The sequence below is a fragment of the Microtus ochrogaster genome, chromosome 10, assembly GCF_000317375.1.
Source record: "Microtus ochrogaster isolate Prairie Vole_2 chromosome 10, MicOch1.0, whole genome shotgun sequence".
In the NCBI taxonomy this organism is placed as follows: Eukaryota; Metazoa; Chordata; class Mammalia; order Rodentia; family Cricetidae; genus Microtus; species Microtus ochrogaster.
The window spans coordinates 83,905,463-83,927,691 of NC_022016.1; the positions used below are offsets into that span (position 1 = coordinate 83,905,463).

The following is a 22,229-nucleotide window of genomic DNA, read 5'->3' on the forward strand; positions in this document are numbered from 1 at the left end:
TGTGTGTGTGTGTGTGTGTGTGATGGATCTGAGGTGTTGTGTGTGTAATGGATCTAAGGTTGTGTGTGTGTGTGTGTGTGTGATGGATCTGAGGTTTTTGAGTGTGTGTGTGTGTGTGTGTGTGTGTGTGTGTGATGGATTTGAGGTTTTGTGTGTGTGTGCGTGTGTATGTGAGTGACGGATCTGAGGTTGGAGGCCAGTCTGGGCTGCACAGGGAGAACTGGCACACAGAAAAGAAAGGAAGGGAAAGGCTCCTGACAGTGAGTCAACAGGCTCTTGAGGGAATAAGGGAATGAGTTCCTGCCCACTGTAAGTATTAAGTAGAGGCTTGCTGATCATTTGTCTTGGTTATTGAAGAGAGGAGTCCTTGATCATGAGTGGGACCAGGTGGCCTCAGATTGCGTTGGCCTTTTCCCTTGCCCTAGATTATGACAGCAGAGCACCATCTTGCTTGTTCCTTTTGATTTTCTAAGTGCCTGTCATACTGTGAGGACCCAGTGAATGTTTGGTAACCATTATTTAATCTTTTGTTTTCCGATTATTTTTTGTTATTTGTTTGTTTATTTATTTATATATTTTGAGGCAGCCCTAGCTGTCCTCAAACTAACACTTGTAGACCAGGCTGGTTTCGAACTCACAGAGATCTGCCTCTCTCCTTCTCCCGAGTGCTGGGATTTAAGGTGTGTGCCACCACTGCCTGGCATTGTTTCCTGATCTTTTTTTTTTTTTAAAGATTTATTTATTTATTTATTATGTATACAACATTCTGCCTCCATGTATGCATGCGTGCCAGAGGAGGACGCCAGATCTCAGTACAAATGGTTGTGAGCCACCATGTGGTTGCTGGGAATTGAACTCAGGACCTTTGGAAGAGCAGCCAGTGCTCTTAACCACTGAGCCATCTCTCCAGCCCTGTTTCCCGATTCTTAACCTAACTGTGTAAAAATTCTTCTTGTTCAATTCAGAAAAACCAACCCCCCTCTGTCACTCTGGATAGCTGTACCTACCTACTCAGCAGCCATTGAGATCCACATGAAATCCAGTAAACCAAACCCTCTACAATTTCTGGCCAAGAATGATTGCAAATGGATCGTATATGTTCCTGCTTTATTAAGCATCATTATCTAGGATATAATTTAATCCTGATGGCTTAGTATCGTCATTTTAGATGTAAATTTTTTTTTTAGTTTGTTTTTTGTTTTTATTTTTTATTTCAAGACACGGTTTCTCTGTGTAACAGTTCTGGCTGTCCTGGAACTCGCTTTGTAGACCAGGCTGGCCTTGAATTTACTGCCTCTGCCTTCTGAGTGCTGGTATTAAAGGTGTGCACCACTACCGCCCAGGTTCTAGATGTAAACATTTATGTTCTTCGTAAGCATAGGCCTGAGCTTACTGAAATACAGATTGGCCTCTGCTCTGAGTGGCTGGCTCACCATGCTAAGTGACCCCAAAGTAGTAACTTTTAAAACCTTCTGTTTACTTTTCATGGATGTTCCTCTCTTGAGTTTGCAGTCAGCTGTTTTCTGCTGTGTTCTCTAGGTGGCTTTCTACTTGTTGGCTTACTTCTCCCAACCCTAGGTGACTAAGCTTATATTAGAGTAAATAGTACATAGTATGAAGAATGCTTTTCTCTGAGTAAAAAGATGGCTTTTCCATGTCTTTTTTTGGCACTTCTTTCTTCCCCTCTCCTGTTCCCACCAATTTTTTTTTTTATTTTGTCTTTCTTTTTTAAGACAGGGGTTTTCTATACTGCCCTCCTAGAACTCACTCTATAAACTCTGTCTCTGCCTCTTGAACGCTGGAACTAAAGGTATGTGCCACTATGGCTTGCTAGTTTTTTTTTTTTTTTAAATAAAAAGTTGGATCTTGTCTTTAATTTCTCCTTTTTTAATTTTTAAAATTTATTTTTTGATCTGTGTATGTGCGCACACACACAACCCCATCCCTCCCTCATTTTTTCTCTCTCTCCATTCTTTATTCTTCCTCTTTCCTTTCTCTCTCTTATGCCTCTCTGTCTGTCTATTATGCATGCGAAATTTGTGTGGATTGGGACATGCAGGACATGAGGACAACTTCAGGCACTGGTCCTCACCTCACATCTGTCTGAGGCAGTCTCTCTTGTCTTGTTGCTGCATGCACCAAGCTAATAGGCCTGGGAGCTTTCCAACTGGTGTGTCTGCTGTAGCCGTCCGCAATCAGACACATGCTTTTATGTATGTATGCATGTATGTATGTATGTATTACGAAAGTTCACACTTGGCTCCCCATACTTGTGAGGCAGCACCTCGCCCACTAGGCCATCGTCTCAGTCCTTGTCCAAACTGTCTTTGTCCTAAGACTACCTCCCTGGTTGAGGTAGGTGTCTTAGACTACCTAGTGAAATTGACTTAGAAAGAAAAGAAAAGAGCTGGGCATGGTGGCCAACACCCTTAATTGGGAGGCAGAGGCAGGTGGATCTCTGAGTTCAAGGTCAGCCTGGTCTACAGAGCGAGTTGCAGGACAGCCAGGGCTACACGAAAAAACCCTCTCAAAAAACCAAGAGAGAGAGAGAGAGAGAGAGAGAGAAGAAAAAACCCCTAGTGAGAGGTCATGTGTGCAGATGTGAAGGGCTCGGTCTGGAGCAGGGATGCAGGGAGCTTTGTTTCATGGCACATTGGCATCAGCTGGACCCTGTGCTCAGCTGTCTTGAGGCCTGGCTTCTCTCTGCCCTGCCACACCATTAGCTTTGTCCCTGCCTGTTTTGAACAGACTGTGTATAAATAAGGAAACATAGACACTGTGTAAGTTTTTTAAAAATCACAGAAATGCTGTGGTGTCTGGTGAGCAGGTCGAGGCTGTGTTTGCACTCATGGCTGATGTCGATATTGTTGGAGCTTTAATCCTTTCAAATTTACAAGAAATGCTGTTTCCTTTTAGTTACGAAAAAAAAAAAAAAGTCAAAGAGAGCATTTGATTTGAGGAACCAAAAGTCTAGAAAATGTATCCGGGAGTCCTCGTCAATTTGAGGCATAATGAAATATAAAAAATACTCAATAAAAGCTTCTTTATTACTTTAACTGTTTAAATGTGGAGTTTTTAGCCATCAGGTTAATGTTTTGGTATCATTTTTTTATTTGATTGTGAGCACTTTTCCAGGTAGCTCTGCCACTCGAGCGCTAATCAGATTCCCACAGATGAGTGGTGCTAGCTGCAGACTGACATCACTGCGCTCTTGCTTCAACGTTATTTTATTTGTCTTTCCTGTAAAAGTTAATAACTCCCTGTCCATGTGTTTAAACAGTCAGAGAGAGAAGGGATAGCAAGCAAAAGGCGATGCACGAGCTTCAGGAAACTCGCTGAACTGCAAGGAGCCAAATTGAGAACATTTCAGGCATTTTTGTGATTTTCGAGTGCCTTCCTCTATAAAGAGAGTGTGAAGGATGACGGCTGCAGAGAGAGTGATAATTCATAATTCTTTGGATAACAGAAGTGAACTTCTGTCTGTTCCCCCATGCAGAGCTGGAAGGAATTTGAAATGAGTTACCATTGATTTTGAGAAGGATACTCAATAAAGCTGGCTCTCTTAATGGTGAGAACTGTGTAAAGTTAGCGTTAATGCTGTGTGTATTGCATGCTCATTTGGCCTGCCCTAGATGCCCAGGGCTGGTAAGAGCTTCAGACTAACATAGCTCCTTCTACCTTCCTCTGTGGGTGAGATGCAGTCCTGGGGCCAACATGGCTTTGATGCCTAGGAGATCTTTGTGAGATCTTTTTTTTCTCTCCCTTCAGACAAGGTCTTACTGTGTAGCCCTGGCTGTCCTGGAACTCACAGGCGCACCTGCCTCTGCCTCCCAAGTCCTGGGACTAAGGCCACCACAAACTGCTGCCGCTGCTGCTGCCGCCTCTTCCTCAGCCACTGCTGCTGCCGCTGCTGCTACCTCCTCCTCCTTCTTTATCCCGTGTGTGTATTTCTTAATAGCTGGAGTTTTTAATAGCAATATTTAGGGCGTCTAGTGGAAGGCTGCTGGATGGTTCTAAACCCTGACGACTGTCCCTGTGCATGACAGACTTCCTTGCTGAGCTGAACATTTCTAAACTGAAGTTCACTACAAGAGCTACTTGAGGCACCTTCCTACTAATGAAGTTCCCCATGGTGCAGGCCTGACACTTGTGCCATCCTTACTTCAGTACCTCTTCCTCATGGGGTCACAGGCCCCTCTGTGTTGGACACTTTGCATGGACTCTTAGGAAGTTGTCTACAGACATGGTGCTTGTGTTAGGGATCCTATTATTAGAATGTAGGACCTGGCTGTGAACTTGTTTCATGTGGCTATGAGGCACATCTGATGTCTGCCACCTCTTACTGCTAGAGCTGGTTTCTGGTGAGCCCACTCTGTTCAGTGTCTAGGCCTGTGTCTGATGAGGAGGGTGACCTCCCTCCCAGAGGAGCTGCTCATACTCCACCATTTGAGTAGTGTCTTTCCAGTCCCTGTCATTTTACCGTCAGTTTGAAAGTTCTCAAGCCTGCCAGCTTACTCTGTTATGAATCATGTTTCTGGAAGTCATACTTTTGCTTCTCCCCCTTGGGCCATGAACTTCTCTAGAGTAACAGCAGGAGCTAGGACCAGGTAGTCTTGTGTTAGCCATAGGTCTGCTTTTTGATGGAGCTAAAGGTGATCTTTAGCTACCCAAATCTGTCATTTCTAATTCTTGCTACCTTTAATTCATTATTCATTCATTCACTTAATATGTATGAGTGTTTTGCCTGCATGTTTATCTGTGTACCACTCGTGTTCCTGGTGCCTGCAGATGTCAAAAGAGTGTTGGAACCTCTGGAGCTGGAGTTCAGACAGCTGTGAGCCACTCTGTGGGTGCTGGAAATTGAATCCTGGTCCTCTGGAATTGCAACAAGTGATCTTAATTGCTTAGCCATCTCTCCAGGCCCAGATTCTTGGGACTTTAGCTATTTATAGGCTGTGGCTGGTCCTTTTTTTTTTTTTTGTACTCACCTATTTGTTAACATTTAGTCTTTCCCTCTTAGCTATCTGTCGGAGGTGCCAGGTAAAGACTCCTCAAAAGGTGTTTTAGTTCATACAGACACTTCAACACATGCTGGAATCCCAGCTTCTGGGAGGCTGGAAGAAGAAGCTTGTGAATTCTGGGCTAGGCTACATAGCCAAACGAAACAAAACAAAAAACTAAAACCATTTTATTTTTGTTTCATGAGTGACGGTAGACAGTGATAGCTGACCCAGAACAAGTCTCTTCCTTGGCACTCAGGAGCCCTCCTTGCTCTGGGATTACAAGGTGTCCAAGCCCTCTAGAGGGAGTGCTGTACACACCACCTGGCAGTCATTTATTCTGTATCTAGCCCCAGTAATGACTTAATGTTTAAGGTTGCCACTCTCAGGGATACAACTTTTCTTTGTCCCCGTCATGATCATACCACAGCTTGGCTGTGCATGACAAGAGAGGAATTTGTCTGGTCCAGATTTCAGAAGTAGTAGGAGCTAAAGCAGTTCTCCATCTGCCAAGCGCCTGAGCTCCCGAGCTCTCTCTCCAAGTGGAACAGTACAAATCAGAGAGAAAGAACCTAGGTACTATCAGGAAGGTCCTGGGCACTGTATGCTACATATTTTTAGTGTTGGAGTCACCAGCCACCGTCACTGTGTGAGCTCATGGTTCTAAGGAGCATCTTGGACACTGAGTCATTACATTCCTTTGGAGTGATTCAACTCAGCAGCTTGACACCCCATTAATTTTACAACACCAAGCCTAGGTGTCTTCTGCTTCCTCTCCTAACAGTGCAGAGAGTTGTTAGAGGAATTAGAATTAGAAAAGCAGGGCACTGGGAGAAGGGCAGTCCAGGGGCTATTGAGAAATGCTGTGCTGGGCTTTGAGCTCCCTGCTCTTCTTGGTGCTTCCCAGGACCAACTCAACTCTGGCACATAGACCTTTCATTTCTGTTCCTGCATGCTAGCCAGCCGCACCTCCGGCTCGCAGCCAGCTCTCTGCCTTCTCTGCTGAGGTCACTGCTGCCGTGATCCGTGTATAATGACATTTCCCTCCTCTTCAGTATGGAGGCTATTACAGTTTCTTCTCTAGACAGGACTTCAAACAATTTGCTGCCAGTTGGATTTCAAAGCCAAGGAAAAGGCAAATGTCATCCTTTTTTTCTCCCCTCTTTGGGTAACTGCTTTGTTGGCTGCATCACAAATTAGAGGGGTTGCTGTGGAAATTCAGGTGGGGATGCGTGGGGACAAGGCATTTAAATTTGCTTTTCTTTCCCCTAAAGAAGAAATTCCTTTTCCGTCTCAACCTTTCCTAAAAAGGAACTTTGATCTTCTCAGCCCAGAGGCTGGGGTTTTCATTTCCTCTATAGCGAGCGTGTATATTTCGCTCCTGCACGACGCGCTCAGTGGCTCTCAGCATCCGCAGCCCTGCCTCCCAGCTGGCTCCGCTGTCCACACTGCTCCATCTTCCTCTGTGCTGTAAGTGGCCCAGAGTCCTCTGCTGGGCAGAAAACCTCTCCAAAGTCACTCTGTCCCTAAGACCACTGTTGCTGGGTACTAAGTAGTGTGTGGTGGTTTAAGGAGACTGAGGTCCCTGGAAGAACTGCTCCCATAAAACAGCAAACAGCGTTGTTCCGGTGAGTCTAGGGCCAAGAAAGAATGTAGACGACAGAGGCACTCACTGTGTGAAGTTCCACTTTTCATAGAGGCTCTTACTTCATAGATCAGTGTTTTAAGAGAGATACAGATTAACACAATAGCCCCTTCAATATATTATGTTGTATCATGTCAACTCTTCTGGCTTCTATTAGAGGTATTTTTTTTTCTTTAATGTAAAAAACAAAAGTACTAAGGAAAATAAAACAAAGGAAATTAGGGCTCACAAGCATAATTACTACAGGGCTGTAACCCACATCAACAGCAGGAAGGACACAATGACCACAACCAGGAAATTCCAACTGAAAGAGAGACTACTTCTTCCTTTAACCCTTTGAGTACCAGAGAACTTGATCGTTCATCCCTCCCTCGGTACTGGGCTAGCTAAGACAGCTCACTGTCTTCAGTTGGTGAACTTGAGGGTTTTGTGGACACTTTCCCTTCTCTGTTCTCAAAGAAATATGAATTAAACATACTTGTGTGCACCCATGTTTGCATTCACACACTTGTGTCTCATTTGTAGATAAGTGGACTAAAAAGTACCTCTCCATTTGTAACCCTCAGAGAAGGGGAAAGAATATTTAAAAAAAAAAAAACAACCCAAACCCTGTCACTGTCATCTGTTCATTTTTAATGAGCAATTTTTTAAATAAAAGAGGAAAATGAATAGGTGTTGAACCAGCCCGTGATATGTAAATGCCAACTAGTAATTACCTAAAACCTCAATTTTCATTCTGTTTCATCTTGCAAAACATTTCATTTTCCCTGAGTGGAAACACTTAATTTGGGCTGTGTGAGTTAGCCCAGCGGCCACCTCTGGCCTGCGCCTCCGCCGGCTCCGGCTAGGGGGCACTTTGGCTCTGTGCTTGGGTTCCTGACTACTTGTCCACCTCAAGGTTATTCCCCTCTTGCCATTCCAGTGGTTTTGCTGTGAGTGTGCTGTGGCGCCCCTCCCCCTCCCCTAGTCTGGTTTCGGGGAGCCTGTTCCTCCTTGTCCTTGCAGCAAACCGTATTGAATTTTGGCTGACCGAGCCTTCCTCTGCATATTAACTTTCCCTCCTGTACCTGGCTGTGAGACCCTTAGCTTTCTGCACTGAATTTCACGCCCGGGTGAAAGCTTTCTGGAGGCTCCCTTTCTTCCTTTGAGCTTCCGATGTGCGTTGCTTCTGGTTTTTGTTTGTTGATGCTCTGCCCTCAAAGTTCCCACACATTGCACACGTCCTCTCCGGTCCAGCATTCCCTTTCTTTTCGCAGGCTCATAGACTTCTTCTGCTTCGACTTAAGATCTGCTCTTTTTGGATGTATTCCTGCAATGTCTTGGAATGTGGCTTGTGGTTGTCCCTGCTTCCGTCCCTCCCTAGCCTGTGCCCTTCCTAGAAAGAAAGTGCAGAATTAAGAAAGAGCTTGCCACTGAACTATAGATCAGAGAGGAATCTGGGTGCAGAAACCAGAATTATGTTGTCCTAGGACCCTGGATCCGAGTGTGCTCTGCCTGGAATCTCCAGGCACACAGCCTCTTTAGTGAGATATATGGCTTCATAATTAGCCCGTTGCATTTTTTCATGAGTGCTAGCATCAGCGTTCTACGATGTGTTTCTCTGATTAACAGCTGCTTTGCAACTATTTCCTTGTGCCACCGATGACCATATTTGTCAAGGAACTCCTGACAGAGTACTGATTTCTTACCAAAATGCAGCATTTCTGCTTCACGAGGACTCTTTCCTCAGCATTGCGTGGTTTTTAAAGTCAGCCCTTGTTAAAACTCAAGCTGGCTTTGGTCTAACGCCTGTTAATAGGATTCTGGGTGTCTGCTTGAGAGCTGGAGTGGGAGCCTCTCCCAGGCAATTTAATCTGGTGAGCAGTGCGGGAGCGATGGGGCACTGTAGTGGGTTTCAGGCCTGTGTGCTGGTCACTTCCCCTGCCCTCTAGGTGCTTTCTCCCTGGGTTAAAAAGGACTTGGCTTTGGTTGTTAAAGTCATTAATTTTTGAATATTTTTAATATTTTAAACTGACTAATGAATGCTCTCATTTTAGGAGATATATGTGTATGTAATACACAGGTATGCTGGAAATTGGTAACTTTCCAAATAAGTGTCACCAGAGACAGTACATCAGGGTTTGCATGTCAGGTGCAAAGTGCCTACGCCTCCCTGAAACCCCAAGTTTTATTTTCCCGTTCCCCTCAAGCAGAAGACCGTGTGTGCTCTGAAGATCACAGTGTGTAGCTCTTTTGTAGGAGAATGGCAAACACATAGAAAGTGGCTCTTCAGTGAAGACCATCAGGACCCTGGGTTCTTCCTTGCAGGCCTCCTTACTCTATGTGTTTAGCATCCAGTGCCAGATCACCCGGAATCACCATGCTCTGTTCACTATGGAGTTACAGAGCCTGGGCTCCCATGCTGGTCTTGCTCAGTTGACCAGTTATCTTGAATCCAAAGGTATTTTATAGTCTGAATCCCCCCCTCCACTTCCTCATCAAGTAATTGTCAGGAGCTCCAATGTAATCACTGTTTCAAGATTGCAGAGAAGAGAATTTTGTCTTCTTCAGTTTTTCCCTGTAGCTTTAGAGGGATAAGCAGTGAGATTACAAACTTCCCTAAAATCATGGAGTTGGTAGTTGGCAGAGTCATTCTGTTTTGCTTGTTGGGACAATTGGGGGAAACTTTGCTTCTGTTTTTTTTTTTTTTTTTTTTTTTCCCTTGAGTTAATCCTTAATGTTTTTTTTTTTTTTTTTTTTTTTTCCCAAGACAGGGTTTCTCTGTGGCTTTGGAGCCTGTCCTGGAACTAGCTCCTGTAGACCAAGCTGGTCTCGAACTCACAGAGATCCACCTGCCTCTGCCTCCCGAGTGCTGGGATTAAAGGCGTGCGCCACCATCGCCCGGCGAATCCTTAATGTTTTAAACTCAAACTAGCTTACTGCTAATTCAGGGGACACTCACTGAGAACTCAGTCTAAGGTGAGGTGTGGCCTTCACAGCAGGCGGCTCTACAGTGGCAGTGGCATCAAGAATGGATCCTCCGTGGCTCGCTGCACTCCCGCAACACGTGCAATCAAGTTCCCGGCGCCGTTTTACATCTTTGACATTGAGGCAGAAGATTTGGCCTGAATTTATGTAATTTAGGTGGGCACAAATATAATCCACGAAGAGTCACATTCATTTTCTAATTAGAAAATCAAATGATAATACAGGATAGACCACCGGAACCCCATCATTGAATCCAACAAAAACGTGTTGGGTGTTGGACCTTTGCAGAGGGAGAAGCCAGTTGAATTGTTTCATGAAGTTAATGAAAAGTGTCCAACAATAGGCTGGTGAAAGGCCCACCCTGAGCACCTTGGCAGTTAATTTGGTGGGAAAGATCTTTGGGTAATGGGTAAGGAGTTTTTGGAATTCTTTCACCATCAATGCTTGATTCATAGGGTTATGAAATTCTAGGTTGGACAAGTCCTTTACCCCTTCAGTGTGCTAGTGTCTGTGGGGAGGAAGGAGAAGAGGGAAGAGCGGCTGGAGGGATAGACAGTGAGAGGAGGAGAGAGGTTCTCGTGTGCTCACGCTTACTCGCAGCCGCTTATCTGGGCATCTTTCTTATTCAGCACATTATGTTGAGGCTATTAGTTTGGGTGCTTTATATTTTGCATCTAGCGTAGTGATATCGATGCTGTTAAATATGTGATTTGCCTGTCGCCTGCATTTTTAGACAAAGATCAAGGGGAACATAAACAAGCCTCAAAAACACTTTATGTAGGTGTTTGGCAGTATTATTTTATATGACTTGAAATTAGTGAGTGGAAACTTTAAAAGAAATTGTTCATATTTTTGCAAGTTTGAAGTGTGCCGGGACTTTGTCAAATTCCCGTTAAAATAAATACGTCAATTTCATCTCCCTTCCAAATTCATTTATCTTGCTTTTTTAAAAGGTGTTTTCTACTTTACCTGATGTTTAAATTGGATTCACTCGTTTATGCTGTTCTTTGCTATATCCCCCACGTTTTTCTTAAATGAATTACTAATGACAGAGCACTCCATCATTCCCTCTCTGCAGCCACTTTAAGGAAAGCATGGTGATCTAAACCTTTTAACCTATTAAAGATGATTTTTCCCAATTGAATCAGACCCACCACAGGTGTAATAACTAATCATTTAAACTACACCTGCTATTATGTATTTTTAAGCCATTATGCGTGTTGGATAGATGATAATTCATGTTTATTGCATTGTCCGATGGATCCGTTTTGCCTACACTAGGCTGATTAATGTATTTAAAGAAATAAGAGATGCAATTTTAAAAAAAAAATTGATGGAATGCGCCAAGCACTGCATTGAGTGCACCATTAAACCCATCAGAACTTTGCTCTCTGACCAGAAATGCATATACCAAGGACTGTATTAAAAGAGCCAGGTGAAGCCTGGGCGTTTTAGTGGTGTGGTTCTGTCTTCTTTCTCTGTCATGGGGAATTTTGGAAGGATGCAGAAGGCTTTCTCTTTGTATGGGTGAATGATAGGAGCGGTGTGCTTCCCATCTGCCCAAGACCTGTGTTCATCCACATCTCCTGTGACACCTGGTACCCATAGCACAGCCGCAGAGGCTGCCGCATGATACCAGCACTGTCGGTTTCTAACATGTAGAAGGTGTATGATTTTCTCAGGTGAACACAATTATACCTGAGCCATGTAAGCGGTGCGGATTGGTGTTGACCCTAGAGGGCCTGTGATGGGTACCTATCCCTTCTCTCTCTGGAGCATAGCATCCCCCCAACTTTCCTCTTTTCCCTTCCTCTCTTTCCACTCCTTCTCCTGTGTCTCCTTTGGATTCCCATCTCTTTTGCTCATTCCCTTTTTTCTTTTTTTCCTGTTTCTCCTTTCTGTCCTTCCTCTGTGCCCTCCCTCCCCAGTCTCTTCATCATAATTTTGTAGAGGTTTGTTAGATTTTTTTTTTTCTAGTGTAAGCTGAGGTGATCTAGTTGAGAGGTAAGTGTCAGTTTTGGGGTTCCCACACTGAATCTTCCTTAGCCTAGAACTGTGGTTGTACTGCAGTTTACGATGGTGGACAGAGGGATCATCATCACACGCAGAGAGTTGGGCTTGGCTCTTGAGCTCAGTAGTATGTCTGGAGTGACAGGTCCAGCTCCAGAGGGTCGGGATGCTGAACCTGATCTTTAAGGAGGAGCCCAGGGTAAGTCTCCCACTGAAGGTATATGATTTCATAAACTGAGGAATCATATTCTTCTAGAGGAGAATGAGTTGTCTCCCTGGCTTTCCTCCTCTTTTCCTCTTTCTTCCTGATCTGCCTTCATTTCTTTTGTTCCTGAGGACTCTGGTCACAGGAGGTGATGTGCATGCAGCCTGGGCGGCACGCACGGGCACAGCACTTGCTGTTTGCATGTTGGCTCAGTTGCCCTCAGTTTAGGATCACAGAAACCTCCTTACTTTTGGCCCCTGAGAAGTGAATGGCATTAGCCTTACCATAACAGGAGATCATGTTTTTCTTCTGGTTTTGATGAGGTGAACAGTACCAGTTATTCTAAATAAGCCCCCTCTCCTATAGGAGCAGCTTGGTATTTTCTGCCCTGTAGGGCCATGTTTGCTGTGAATAGCAGTCAGGCAGGATAAGCACATGCCTTGTGTGTGCTAAGGGTGGGGTTGAAGCCTCTTCTATCCCCACTCGACTTATTTGTAGGTAGAAAGATTTTATCACATCTTGTTCATACCAGAGGGAGGGAGACAGTCTGTCAGCTTATTTGCTTGCAGCCAGGGAATCCCAAATTTTGCCCTTTGAAGGATCACCAGAATTCAGCCTCACCACAATGGTGGGCCAGTGTGGCCAGCTGCGTGTTCTTTACAAACCCTTCAGCTTGAGTACTTTGCCAGATACTAGATAGGGAGCATGTCTCTTCCTTGCCATTTCTTACTGTGCAGTTGGGGAGGCAGCCTGAGCATGAGAAGACAGTATAATTATGTCTTCAATTATATGGTACACACTACAGCACTGAGGAATTAAAGAGAGAATAGGAAAATTGGAAAGTACTTCCTGATTTGGGGAAAGCTCTGAGGAGTCAGAACAGGCTGTATGAGGGTCCTCTCTGAGTGTATGCATGCGTGCGTGCGTGCGTGCGTGCGTGCGTGCGTGCGTGTGTGTGTGTGTGTGTGTGTGTGTGTATGTGTAGACAGGTAGAGATAGCAAAGAGAAGCCTCCTAGAACGAGGGTGTGCATGGTGCAAGGATAGTAACTGACTGAGTGTGACTGAAGCAGCAGCTTGAAGCAGGAAGACAGGAAAAGTTTGTGCAGGTCAGAAAAGCTAAACCAAGGAGGTGTGACTTGTTCCTCTCAGAAACAGCCAGCTAGTGAAGACAGAGACATCTAGTCTTCTGTTTAGGTGGGTTTCTAGTTGAAGAAGTAGCTTGCTGTGTATTTGATCCCAGCAGTATCCTTCTGTCTGTGGCTCTTGGAACTCAAGATTTCTGGCCTTGAAATTCAGATTACTGAAGTTTACTCTCTCTGTTTTATCTCCCCCACCAGATTGCCACAGCAGTGAAGTTCCTACAGAATTCTCGGGTCCGGCAGAGCCCACTTGCAACCAGGAGAGCATTTCTTAAGAAGAAAGGTACAGGTTTTCTTGCAGTGTAGGGTGGCCTGTAGAAAGGGGCTGAGGCTGGGGTTGGGGCAGGTGGAAATGGTAGCTAGAGACAGGTGCTGAGTGCTTCTAGGATCGCCCGTGGCTGTCCATGTTTGCTGGGGGGACATAGTGGGGAGGTGACCTCCCCTCAGTGGAGTGTACATTTCTTTATTCGCAGTGGAGCACAGAAATGACAGGATTTGAATAATTAAGCAGCATATCTGAGGCCAAGAGCGTCATGGTACAGTCAGCACTCAGTAGAAAAGTGGCCCATTGACTAAAACTGGGGGACTCCTGCTTTCTGGTCAGTCCGTTAGTGACCTGACTACAAAATGACCTGCCTGGCCTAAGAGAAGCCAGCTGCCTCAGTAAAAAATCACAGACAAGGCAAACAAGATGAATAAACACAGTCAGAATAAGGTCAAGCCTGAGGTCAGTCTGATTTCCAGATTGAAGTGGTAAATTGCTGATTTTTTGCTCTTTCTGTAGGCTGGGATAAAAGGGATCCTGACAAGTTCTGTATTGTTGAAGCAGATACAATCTATTCTGGTTTTCTTGGAGTTTAGGATATTTTTGGGTTTTTGTAAAGTAAAAACAACCATCTAACCAAAAAAGAAGGCGGGCTTTCGTTCTTAGGATGCTTACTTTTCTAGAGATCTAGGAAGCTCCTTAAAGAGCCTTACATGGCACCGAGGGGGTGTTTCTTCACCCCAAAACTATTTTTCCTTTAAAAGCTAGAATACGGACCTCAAAATTTTGGTGATTTTTGTCTTTTATTTTTATTTTTTAACTGAAATGGATGATGGGATGTTTTCATAACATTTCTAGACACCCCAGTGGTGCCCACTGAAGGGACAAAACAATGCTCTACCCACCCACAGGATTTGGACACAGTAGGCCCAAACATTGCACCCACAGCAGCTACTTAGCAGCAGACCCAAGGCAGGGTGCCCATGAAAGAGGTGCATGCTTGCTGGCTGCATGGTACTCGCCCCCATCATTAGGAGATTATTAAAATTTGGAGTGTGTTGGCTGGCCTCTCCACTCCGCAAGCATCATGCCATAAAAGAGATTTTCCTTGAAATATGTGTACCTATGGGGAGTAATTAATCATAAAGGCTTGGGGATTTCAGCTCTCTCATCAAAGCATTGAAGCAGGGGAAAGCTGAGCCTAAAAGCTGAGCTGATTACCCGGGGTAACCTGAGACAAAATCTATGGTTGCCGAGAGATCCTTAGCCCAGTACATTGTGCAGTATTATAACTGTCTGATCTTCTCCTCCACCGACAATGACCAGTTAGTCCTCATTTTCTCTCAAACGCAGCTGGGTTAGAATTTCATTTGCAGAAGGTATTTAGAGCAATTTAGAGACAAATGTCTCTGGTGTTTGCTCGGCACTTCCCCACCGCAGGCTTTGCTGAGCAGTTTTAGTATCAGGAGCTCCATCTAATCTGTTTAATTTTAATAAATCCCTGACTGGGAGAGGGAGAGCGGGAGTGAGAGGAAAACTCTGGACCAAATAATACTTCTTTTGAGTCACTTGGCTCATAACCACTGTAGAGGGGGAGCTGATTTATGCAATTATTATTTGTTGTTCTTCACAAAAAAGAAAAAAGGAAAAAGAAAAGAGAGAGAGAGAAAAAAAAGAACATCGAGCTGATTGATTAATTAGTTCACTAAGAGTCAGTTTCCGCTCTCTGTCACACCCTGCTCACACCCTGGGAATTCTCTGGGGACAGAAAAGACAAACCTGTCCTCACGTAACTTCTGTCCTAGCAGGGCCGGGGACGGGACATGAACAAATGGAATAGCAAAGTCCATGGTGTGTCAGTGACAGGTGCCTGGGGAGGAAATAAAACTAGGACGGGGGTGGGGGCTGCGCAGCAGCAGGGCTGGAGGGGAGGTGACTCTAAAGGCTGTCAGCCGTCTCTGGGGGCCATGTGGCACAGAACTGTGAGAGAGACAAGTGTGTTGGTAGAGTGGACTCCTGGTTCAGGTTAGTCTTCAGAAATTTGGGTGTTGAGAACCCAGGGAGGCTACCCAGCCCTTCTTGTTCCTAAGAGAACCACACTGGTTCACCCTGTACTTAAGCCTGGAATCACTGAAGCTAATCACCCGTCTCCATTATCCTCTAAAATGCTCCTTCAGTCGGTGATTATCCATTTCCGAGGGGAATCCCAATAGGGTAAGTTTTGGCAGGACCTTTTCTGGGCAAAGAATTCCAAGGTTTGATTGGTATCTAGGGAAGAAAAGCCCCTTCATGGATTTAAACTTCACTTTTTAAATTTCTGATATTCCTTGGGTCAGGCTTATACAACCAGTGTGCTTGGCGCCATCCATGATGAGGATGGGCAAGGAGCATCTACCGCGCCCCTCACGGTAGCTATGCGAGGAAGGGGAAGAAGCGAGGCCTTGGCACCTTACTGTAGGTCTTCTCTCTGCAGGGCTGCGGCAGGGAGGCTTGGGGAGCTGGCTTCGGGAGAGCTCTCAACTTCTGTAGCCTTGGCTTTTCCTAGCAATGTCACTTCGGGGAATTGCAGTGAAGTGCTGACTTGAATTATAATCTGACTTTCTTCTTTTTTTTTTCTTAATAAACATCTCTTTCCTGAAAAAGCAAATCCAATTTTGTTTTTCTTTTAATATTATTTAATATTTAATATAGAAATTGAGGTCCCTGTAGTACATGTCAGTTCAGTGGAAAATGAGAGTTACTTTAGGCGCATCGGCCTGAGTTCGTTTTATTGTGAAACCACAGGTCTGGGCAGGGGCTGCATTGTGCCTCTGTTACCGACAGGTTAAGTGTTGCGCTCTCTGATGGGGGCTGGGGAGTGGGCTGAAGTGGGAGAGTATTGGTCTGCAAGGGTCTGTCTTCTTTGGCTTGTTGTTGTTTGTTTTGTGATCTTTTTTAGATGCTTTAAAGCTGGATATGGAGTCATTAATGAGAAACATGAAGTTCTTAGAATCATTTATCATTTTCTTTGAAGTTTGTATTGCCATTTTATGTAATTTACAGCAATTCTTCCTATTAGCAGGATTTTTTTTGATGGAAGAAAAAGGCAGCTGTTCACCTTCAGAATATTAGAATGAATATTTTTGTATTGTGTCCAGCCACTTGACTGAGCAGATGACACAGCCACGGTAGAGTCAGCCACACAGGACAGTAGGTGGACTATGTGGGGTTTAAGCCCTCATAGAGCTGGTCTATATAGAGATACTTTTCTTACCGAGCAGGCAGTGGGCCTCTCAGCAGGCTGCAGCCCAGGAGGCAGAGCAGCCTAGAAACAGCGGTAGCAACAGTCCAGAGAGTTAGAGGCTTGGAGAGCATTGTCCATGGGCTGCTGTTGATTCGATACCACAAAATGTAGGATAAGGCAAGTCCTTCCCAGCATGCTCTGCAGGCTGAGTACAGGTTGGGCAAATGAGATGCCTGTGCCTGGGAGGCTAAGGAGGATGAGGTGGAGGAGGGGATAGAGTTGTCAGCTGCTGCCCTAATGGAGCTCTCAAAGCCAGCCTAGGCTTTTCGGCATAACCCTTTGGAGTTGGGAGGGTGGTGCCTGCTCAAGTGTGCAAGCCAAGAACTTTTTTCTCACCTGTCCATGACTTTCTTCTCCTTAAAGGCAGAACAGACGCTACCTCCTTGTGGAAATGAACTTGGGGAAGAAAGAATCCTGGTGGGCTCAACCTTGGTGGTGGGGTAGAGGTGAAGGGCTTCTCTCCCTGGAGTCCTTTAAGGGGGGAGTAAATTCTTGCACAGATTTCAATTTAACTCTCTTTTATTACTTTTCTTTTTATCATTTACGTCCATTTCATGAGGTAGTTTGCATGTCCTTGAATGGAATCTCGTTACCATGAAAGCTTTTTTAGCATTGATTTCATAACAGTCTTAATTTAATAGCTCCGTCATTACTGAGAAGCTCTGGGAGTGGGCCCGGCTTTCCAGGTCGCTGACCTTTTAATTACAAACCTTGTTCTGATGGCCAGGTTATCGACTGGACAGCTCCCAGCTTGTGCCCCAGGATGAAGACAAAAATAACTGCTTCCTCCCCCATCTCTAGGAAAAAAAGTAACCTCTTGTGTTTCTAAAATTAATTTTCTCCTTCAGCTTTACTTTCTAATGAATTCTTTAATATGTCTTAGTGAAAGCAGAAGTGTTTTTATAGAGCTTTTGTTCCTGGAGCTGGGGTCCAGCACATAGCTTAGGGGCAGGGGGTGGACATCTTGCCAGCACCACCCCTTGCTTGACTGCGGCTGAGCTGGAAGCAGCAGTGTTGGTCCCGTGAGGGGCCATCTGGCCCTTCTGAGTCTTTGTTCATGAGACGTGGATTATGGCACCAAGATTTAGATTCATTCCAGTATTTGTTGGAATATTTGAACCTGGTACATCACAGACATTTTAAAAGCAATTCCTGCGGAGTCCCTCCCTCCCTTCTCTCTCCCCTCCCTCCCTCTTTCTCCTCCTTCCTTCCCCTCTTTCCCTTCTTGATTTTGTACTGGGGATCAGATCAGGGACCTTTGGCATCCTAGGCAAGTGCTTTGCCACTGAGCCCCGTTTGCAGGCCCCAGTGAGTGTTTTTTTTTTGTTGCGGTTGTTACCTCAGATGAGGTGGGGGAACAATTCCCCCTAACTGATGAGCTCTGCAGTCACAGACTTGATATGAACAGACTGATAATGATGGACAAAAACAGGACAGTGGACATTGGAACAGCAATCCCAGTTTGCCCTGCCTCTCTGGTTCCCACTAAATTTCCTGTGTAGTGATAGCCCCTCCACCCTGGGCAAACAGTAAAAGCTCTCCCTGGGAGTGTGGGGCAGTGAGAAAGACAAAGAGCTGGAGGAGGCCGCTCACCATGGCCCACAAGTCAGCTTGCTGGGGATGGCACATTCCTTCCTCCCCCTGCTCTTCTTACCCTGGGCCCTGCTCCGCATGGGGCTGTTTCACTAAGCTGCTGGGAGTGGGGGCTGCACCCTGCGGGTGAGTGAGGAGCCGGCAAGCAGACCAGGACTGTGGCACCGTGTGCTTGTTCCTGAGGATGATTGAGCATCTCCATCCATCTGTTGTGCATGGACTCTCTTCCCTCCCTGCCAGTCTTGCATCTGCATATCCGTCACCTGCTGCTCTGGACCAGCCTATTCATCATGCTGACTGGTTTCTCCCCATCAATTTTCCTGCACCCCTTGTTATCCAAACTTGTCTTGAACTCTGAAGATTTTTCTCAGCATCTAGGAGAGGCCTATAGTTGCTGAGCACATTAGTGCTGAGAACAGCCATGGTGTGCTGTCCCATTTAGGGGGGCCAATAGCATTCGCTGCCCCAGAAGCAGAGCTGTGTGGTTTTCTATACAGAGGCTCTTACGTGGGGTGCTTTTGAGGATTTGCCCAGATACTCTCGTAAGAGGAGGAGGGTTCTTCCATAAACTGTGCCTACAACGTTCTGCGAAGACGGCGTGACGGCATCGACACTGTCACATACCTTGTGTTACTCAAATAAAAAAATTATTGTTTTTTTGTTTTTTTGAGAAAGGGTTTTTCTATGTAGCTCTGAACTCACTCCGTAGATCAAGCTGTCCTCAAACTCATAGAGATCTGCCTGCCTCTGCCTCCAGAGTTGTTTTTTCTTCTTCTTCTTCTTGGCTCTGAGTAAAGAAGCTTGCTCTGTAGGCCTGGTGACCTGAATTTAATCCCTGGAACCCATGCAGAGGTAGGAGGAGAGAGCAGACTCCACAAAGCTGTCCTTTGCCCTGCTTCCCTCCTGGAGAGTGCTGGAGTCTGGCATGCCCGGAGGAACCCAGCCTGAGAGAAAGAGCCTTAACATCTCTGCTGGCCAGCCACACAGAACCATCTGACGTGTGGCCTTCAGAAGCAGACAGACTGCTTTACTCTTTTCTTTGACTGCATGGCATTCCATTGTGTGCATGCATCCTAACTTTTTTTTTTTTAAATCAGCCCCAGGGTTGTAGTTTGGTCTTTTATTCTGTCTTTTGCTGTTTGAGACAATGCCATAGTGATTATTGTTGCTTAGGTGTGGTTGACCATGTGTGAGTTTGTGCATTTGCTGAAAACAAGAGGAGTTCTACGTATGATAAGCAGGCTAACAGGATATTTTTCTTGTTTAAAATTTTGAAGTTTTTTTTCTATTTCTACTTCCCATGTAGATTAGATCTATGTAAGTAGAAAAACACAAGATCTGAGTAAATTGGAAGCATGGGGACCTTGGAGGGCTAGAGGGGAGGGAAAAGGCAGGGAGGGAAGCAGAGAAAAATGTAGAGTGCAATAAAAATCAATAATAAAAAAAATTCTAAGTTTTATAGGAAATTAGACAATGATTTTTCTAGTAGAAATATGAACATATAACTGTACATAGAAATTATTATTATTTTAACAGGGTCTTACTGCGTAACTTAGGCTGGTCTAGAATTCTCTTTATAGCCCAGGCTAGCCTCACATTCATGATTCTCTTACCTCTACCAAGTGCTGGGATTGCAGGTAGGAGGGAGCCACTCTACCTGGCTTGAAGAAACTATGAAGAGAAAAAGGACAGTCTCACGCATTGCTGTTACTGCTTCGCATGGGTTTGGATCCTGAGGGACATTTTGGTCTTGGATTGCCTGAGTGATACTTTTCTGCTAGAAGAATCTCTTCATCCCTTGCTTTTTGAATAAACAGGCTCATAATTTTAATTAATTGACTAACCAGTTTATTTATTTATTTGATAATTGGTTTTATGTTGCCTAGGTTGGCTTTGAACTCCTGAGTAGCTGGAACTGCAAGTGTGTGCCACCACCCCTGCCTCAGAAGTTTACGTCAGTCCAGGCACATGTTCAAATAAGTGGAGAGCTTCAGGGACTGGAAGGATAGGATCTGTTTGCAAGGGAAGTTTGTATGTTTTCTTTCTTTTGTTGTGATTGGATGTTTCATGGGACAGTGGCCCTTGGGATGCTCACCCTTAATTTGCCACCTACTGTTTACAGAGTGTTAGCATGCACCTGCTGCATTAGTAGATGCTGGCTAGGAGGAGGGGCTGAAAGTCAGCAGTCAGGGCAGGGGAGGCTGGCGTGTAATGTTCACTCAGCTGAGCCCAAGGGCAGTCATCTCATATTCTTACTGGAACCCTCAGTACCTTGCCAGCCCTCAGCGACTGAAGATGGATGCAAATGGCTACAATTGTTCAGTCCCTTTTTTAAAAAGTTACAATTTATTTGTTCCAGTCTAATGATGCAGTTTCAGAACGGTTGGCCTTCAGGCATCTGATTAGAGTACATGCTGACTGATGTGTGTCCTTTGTTTTCAGATTTCTGTCTAGTTAGAACCCTCTTCCCAGGCACTGGGGTCATCAAAGCTTAATTTTGACTTGGATTGGAGGGAGACCAGGGACTTAGATGAAGAACGGGTAGGAGGACATCATTCAGGTGGGACGCTCTTGCAAGGGTACAAACAGCTAGCAAGATTGGCCTGTGGAGATGTCAGGCAAGAAAAGAACTGGGGTTGATGGCCTAGGCAGCCAGGGCGAAGCCCCCTACTGTAAGTATGGATGGCAGTAATTCTTGGGCCAGTTGGAGGTTCACTCTAGGTTCTGTACTTAAAGGATGCCTGGCAGTTGCCCAAGCAGCTCCCAAAAGGCTCCTAAGTGCATTGCAAGTCAGCTGTGGAGGATCTGGGCTGGGGTGGTGGCAGGGACATAAATGGCAGCTTGTTTTGCTTTGAGACAGAGCTTTGCTTTATACCCAAAGCTTTATACCTTTGCTGACCTTGAACTCCTGTTGCTCTTGCCTTAGCCTTCTAAGTACTGGGATTAGAGGTGAGCACTACAGCCTGTTTAGAATGTATTTGCAAATGGAATCATACAGAGGTTTACCCCTGCACTGTGTGTCAGTAGTTGTTTGGCTGTATTTGTTTACCTGTTCACTTTCTGGACATTTGGGTTGTTTCTGGTTTGGGGACACTAAAACTAAAACTGATACAAACATGAGTAAGACTTCGGAGGCTTATATGATGCTGTTTGGGTAAGTACCTAGGGGTAGAATAACTAGATCGTGGAGTCAGAGTATATTTTCTTTGTGATTGTATGCACGAGAGGGAGGTGTGTGTGCATGCGTGTTCATGTATGTGAGTACAGGTGTGAGCATGCCATGGTGCACATGTAGAGGTCAGAGGTCAACCTTGGGGCTTGGTCCTTGTCTTTCATCTTGTTTGAGAGAGGTCTCTTTGCCGTCGTTCACCTCTGCGTATGCCAGGCTACCTAGTATTTAGGCTTTCCACAAATCCTCCTGTTTCCCTTCAGTCCCACTACAGGGCACTGGGATTACAGATGAGTACCACCATCCGCGAAGTTGTGGAGATTTGAACTCAGGACCTCATGCCTAAGTTTGATGTCCCCCCCTTTTAAAAATTACATTTGAAGTTTGTATGTGCCCTCACATGATTTATTGTGCGCGTTAAGGTCAGAGGATAACTCTCTGTATCAGTTTTCTCCTACCATGTGGGTTCTGGAAATCGAATCAGGTCATGTCAGGTTTGGCATCTCTTGATGAGCCATCTCTTGGGTCCCCGAGTTTCTTTTTAAAAAACTTCCCAACTGTATCTTGAAAGTGGTTATACCATTTCCATTCTCCCCAGTCGCGTATGTGTGTACCGGCATTTCGAACATAGAATCAAGAAGATGCAGGCACAATTATCCACTAGTAGAGCCACATGGAGGCAGCCTTAGGGCCAAACAGTAGGTCACATTTGGAAAACTTAAGCTTGGAGTGCCATAGTTGCAGTGGGTTTTCAGCCTTTGGGTCTTGACCTCTGTGGGGTTGCATATCAGATACCCTGCATATCCGATATTTATATTACAATAAATAACAATAGCAAAATTAGTTATGAAATAACAACGAAAAGCCTTTAATCCCAGCACTCGGGAGGCAGAGGCAGGTGGATCTCTGTGAGTTCGAGGCCAGCCTGGTCTACAAGAGCTAGTTCCAGGAC

The 22,229-nt window shown here is 45.2% G+C and overlaps 1 protein-coding gene across 4 annotated transcripts in view; it reads left to right on the forward strand.

Moving 5' to 3' along the window:
• The window catches only part of Pex14 (peroxisomal biogenesis factor 14), a 137,451-nt gene that overhangs the window by 46,492 nt on the left and 68,730 nt on the right, over positions 1 to 22,229 (forward strand). For all 4 annotated transcript variants that reach the window (XM_005353707.2, XM_026782206.1, XM_026782205.1 and 1 more), the window contains one exon: positions 13,166 to 13,250. In XM_005353707.2, coding sequence (XP_005353764.1) covers positions 13,166 to 13,250 — 85 coding nt within the window. The remainder of the gene's footprint in view (positions 1 to 13,165; positions 13,251 to 22,229) is intronic.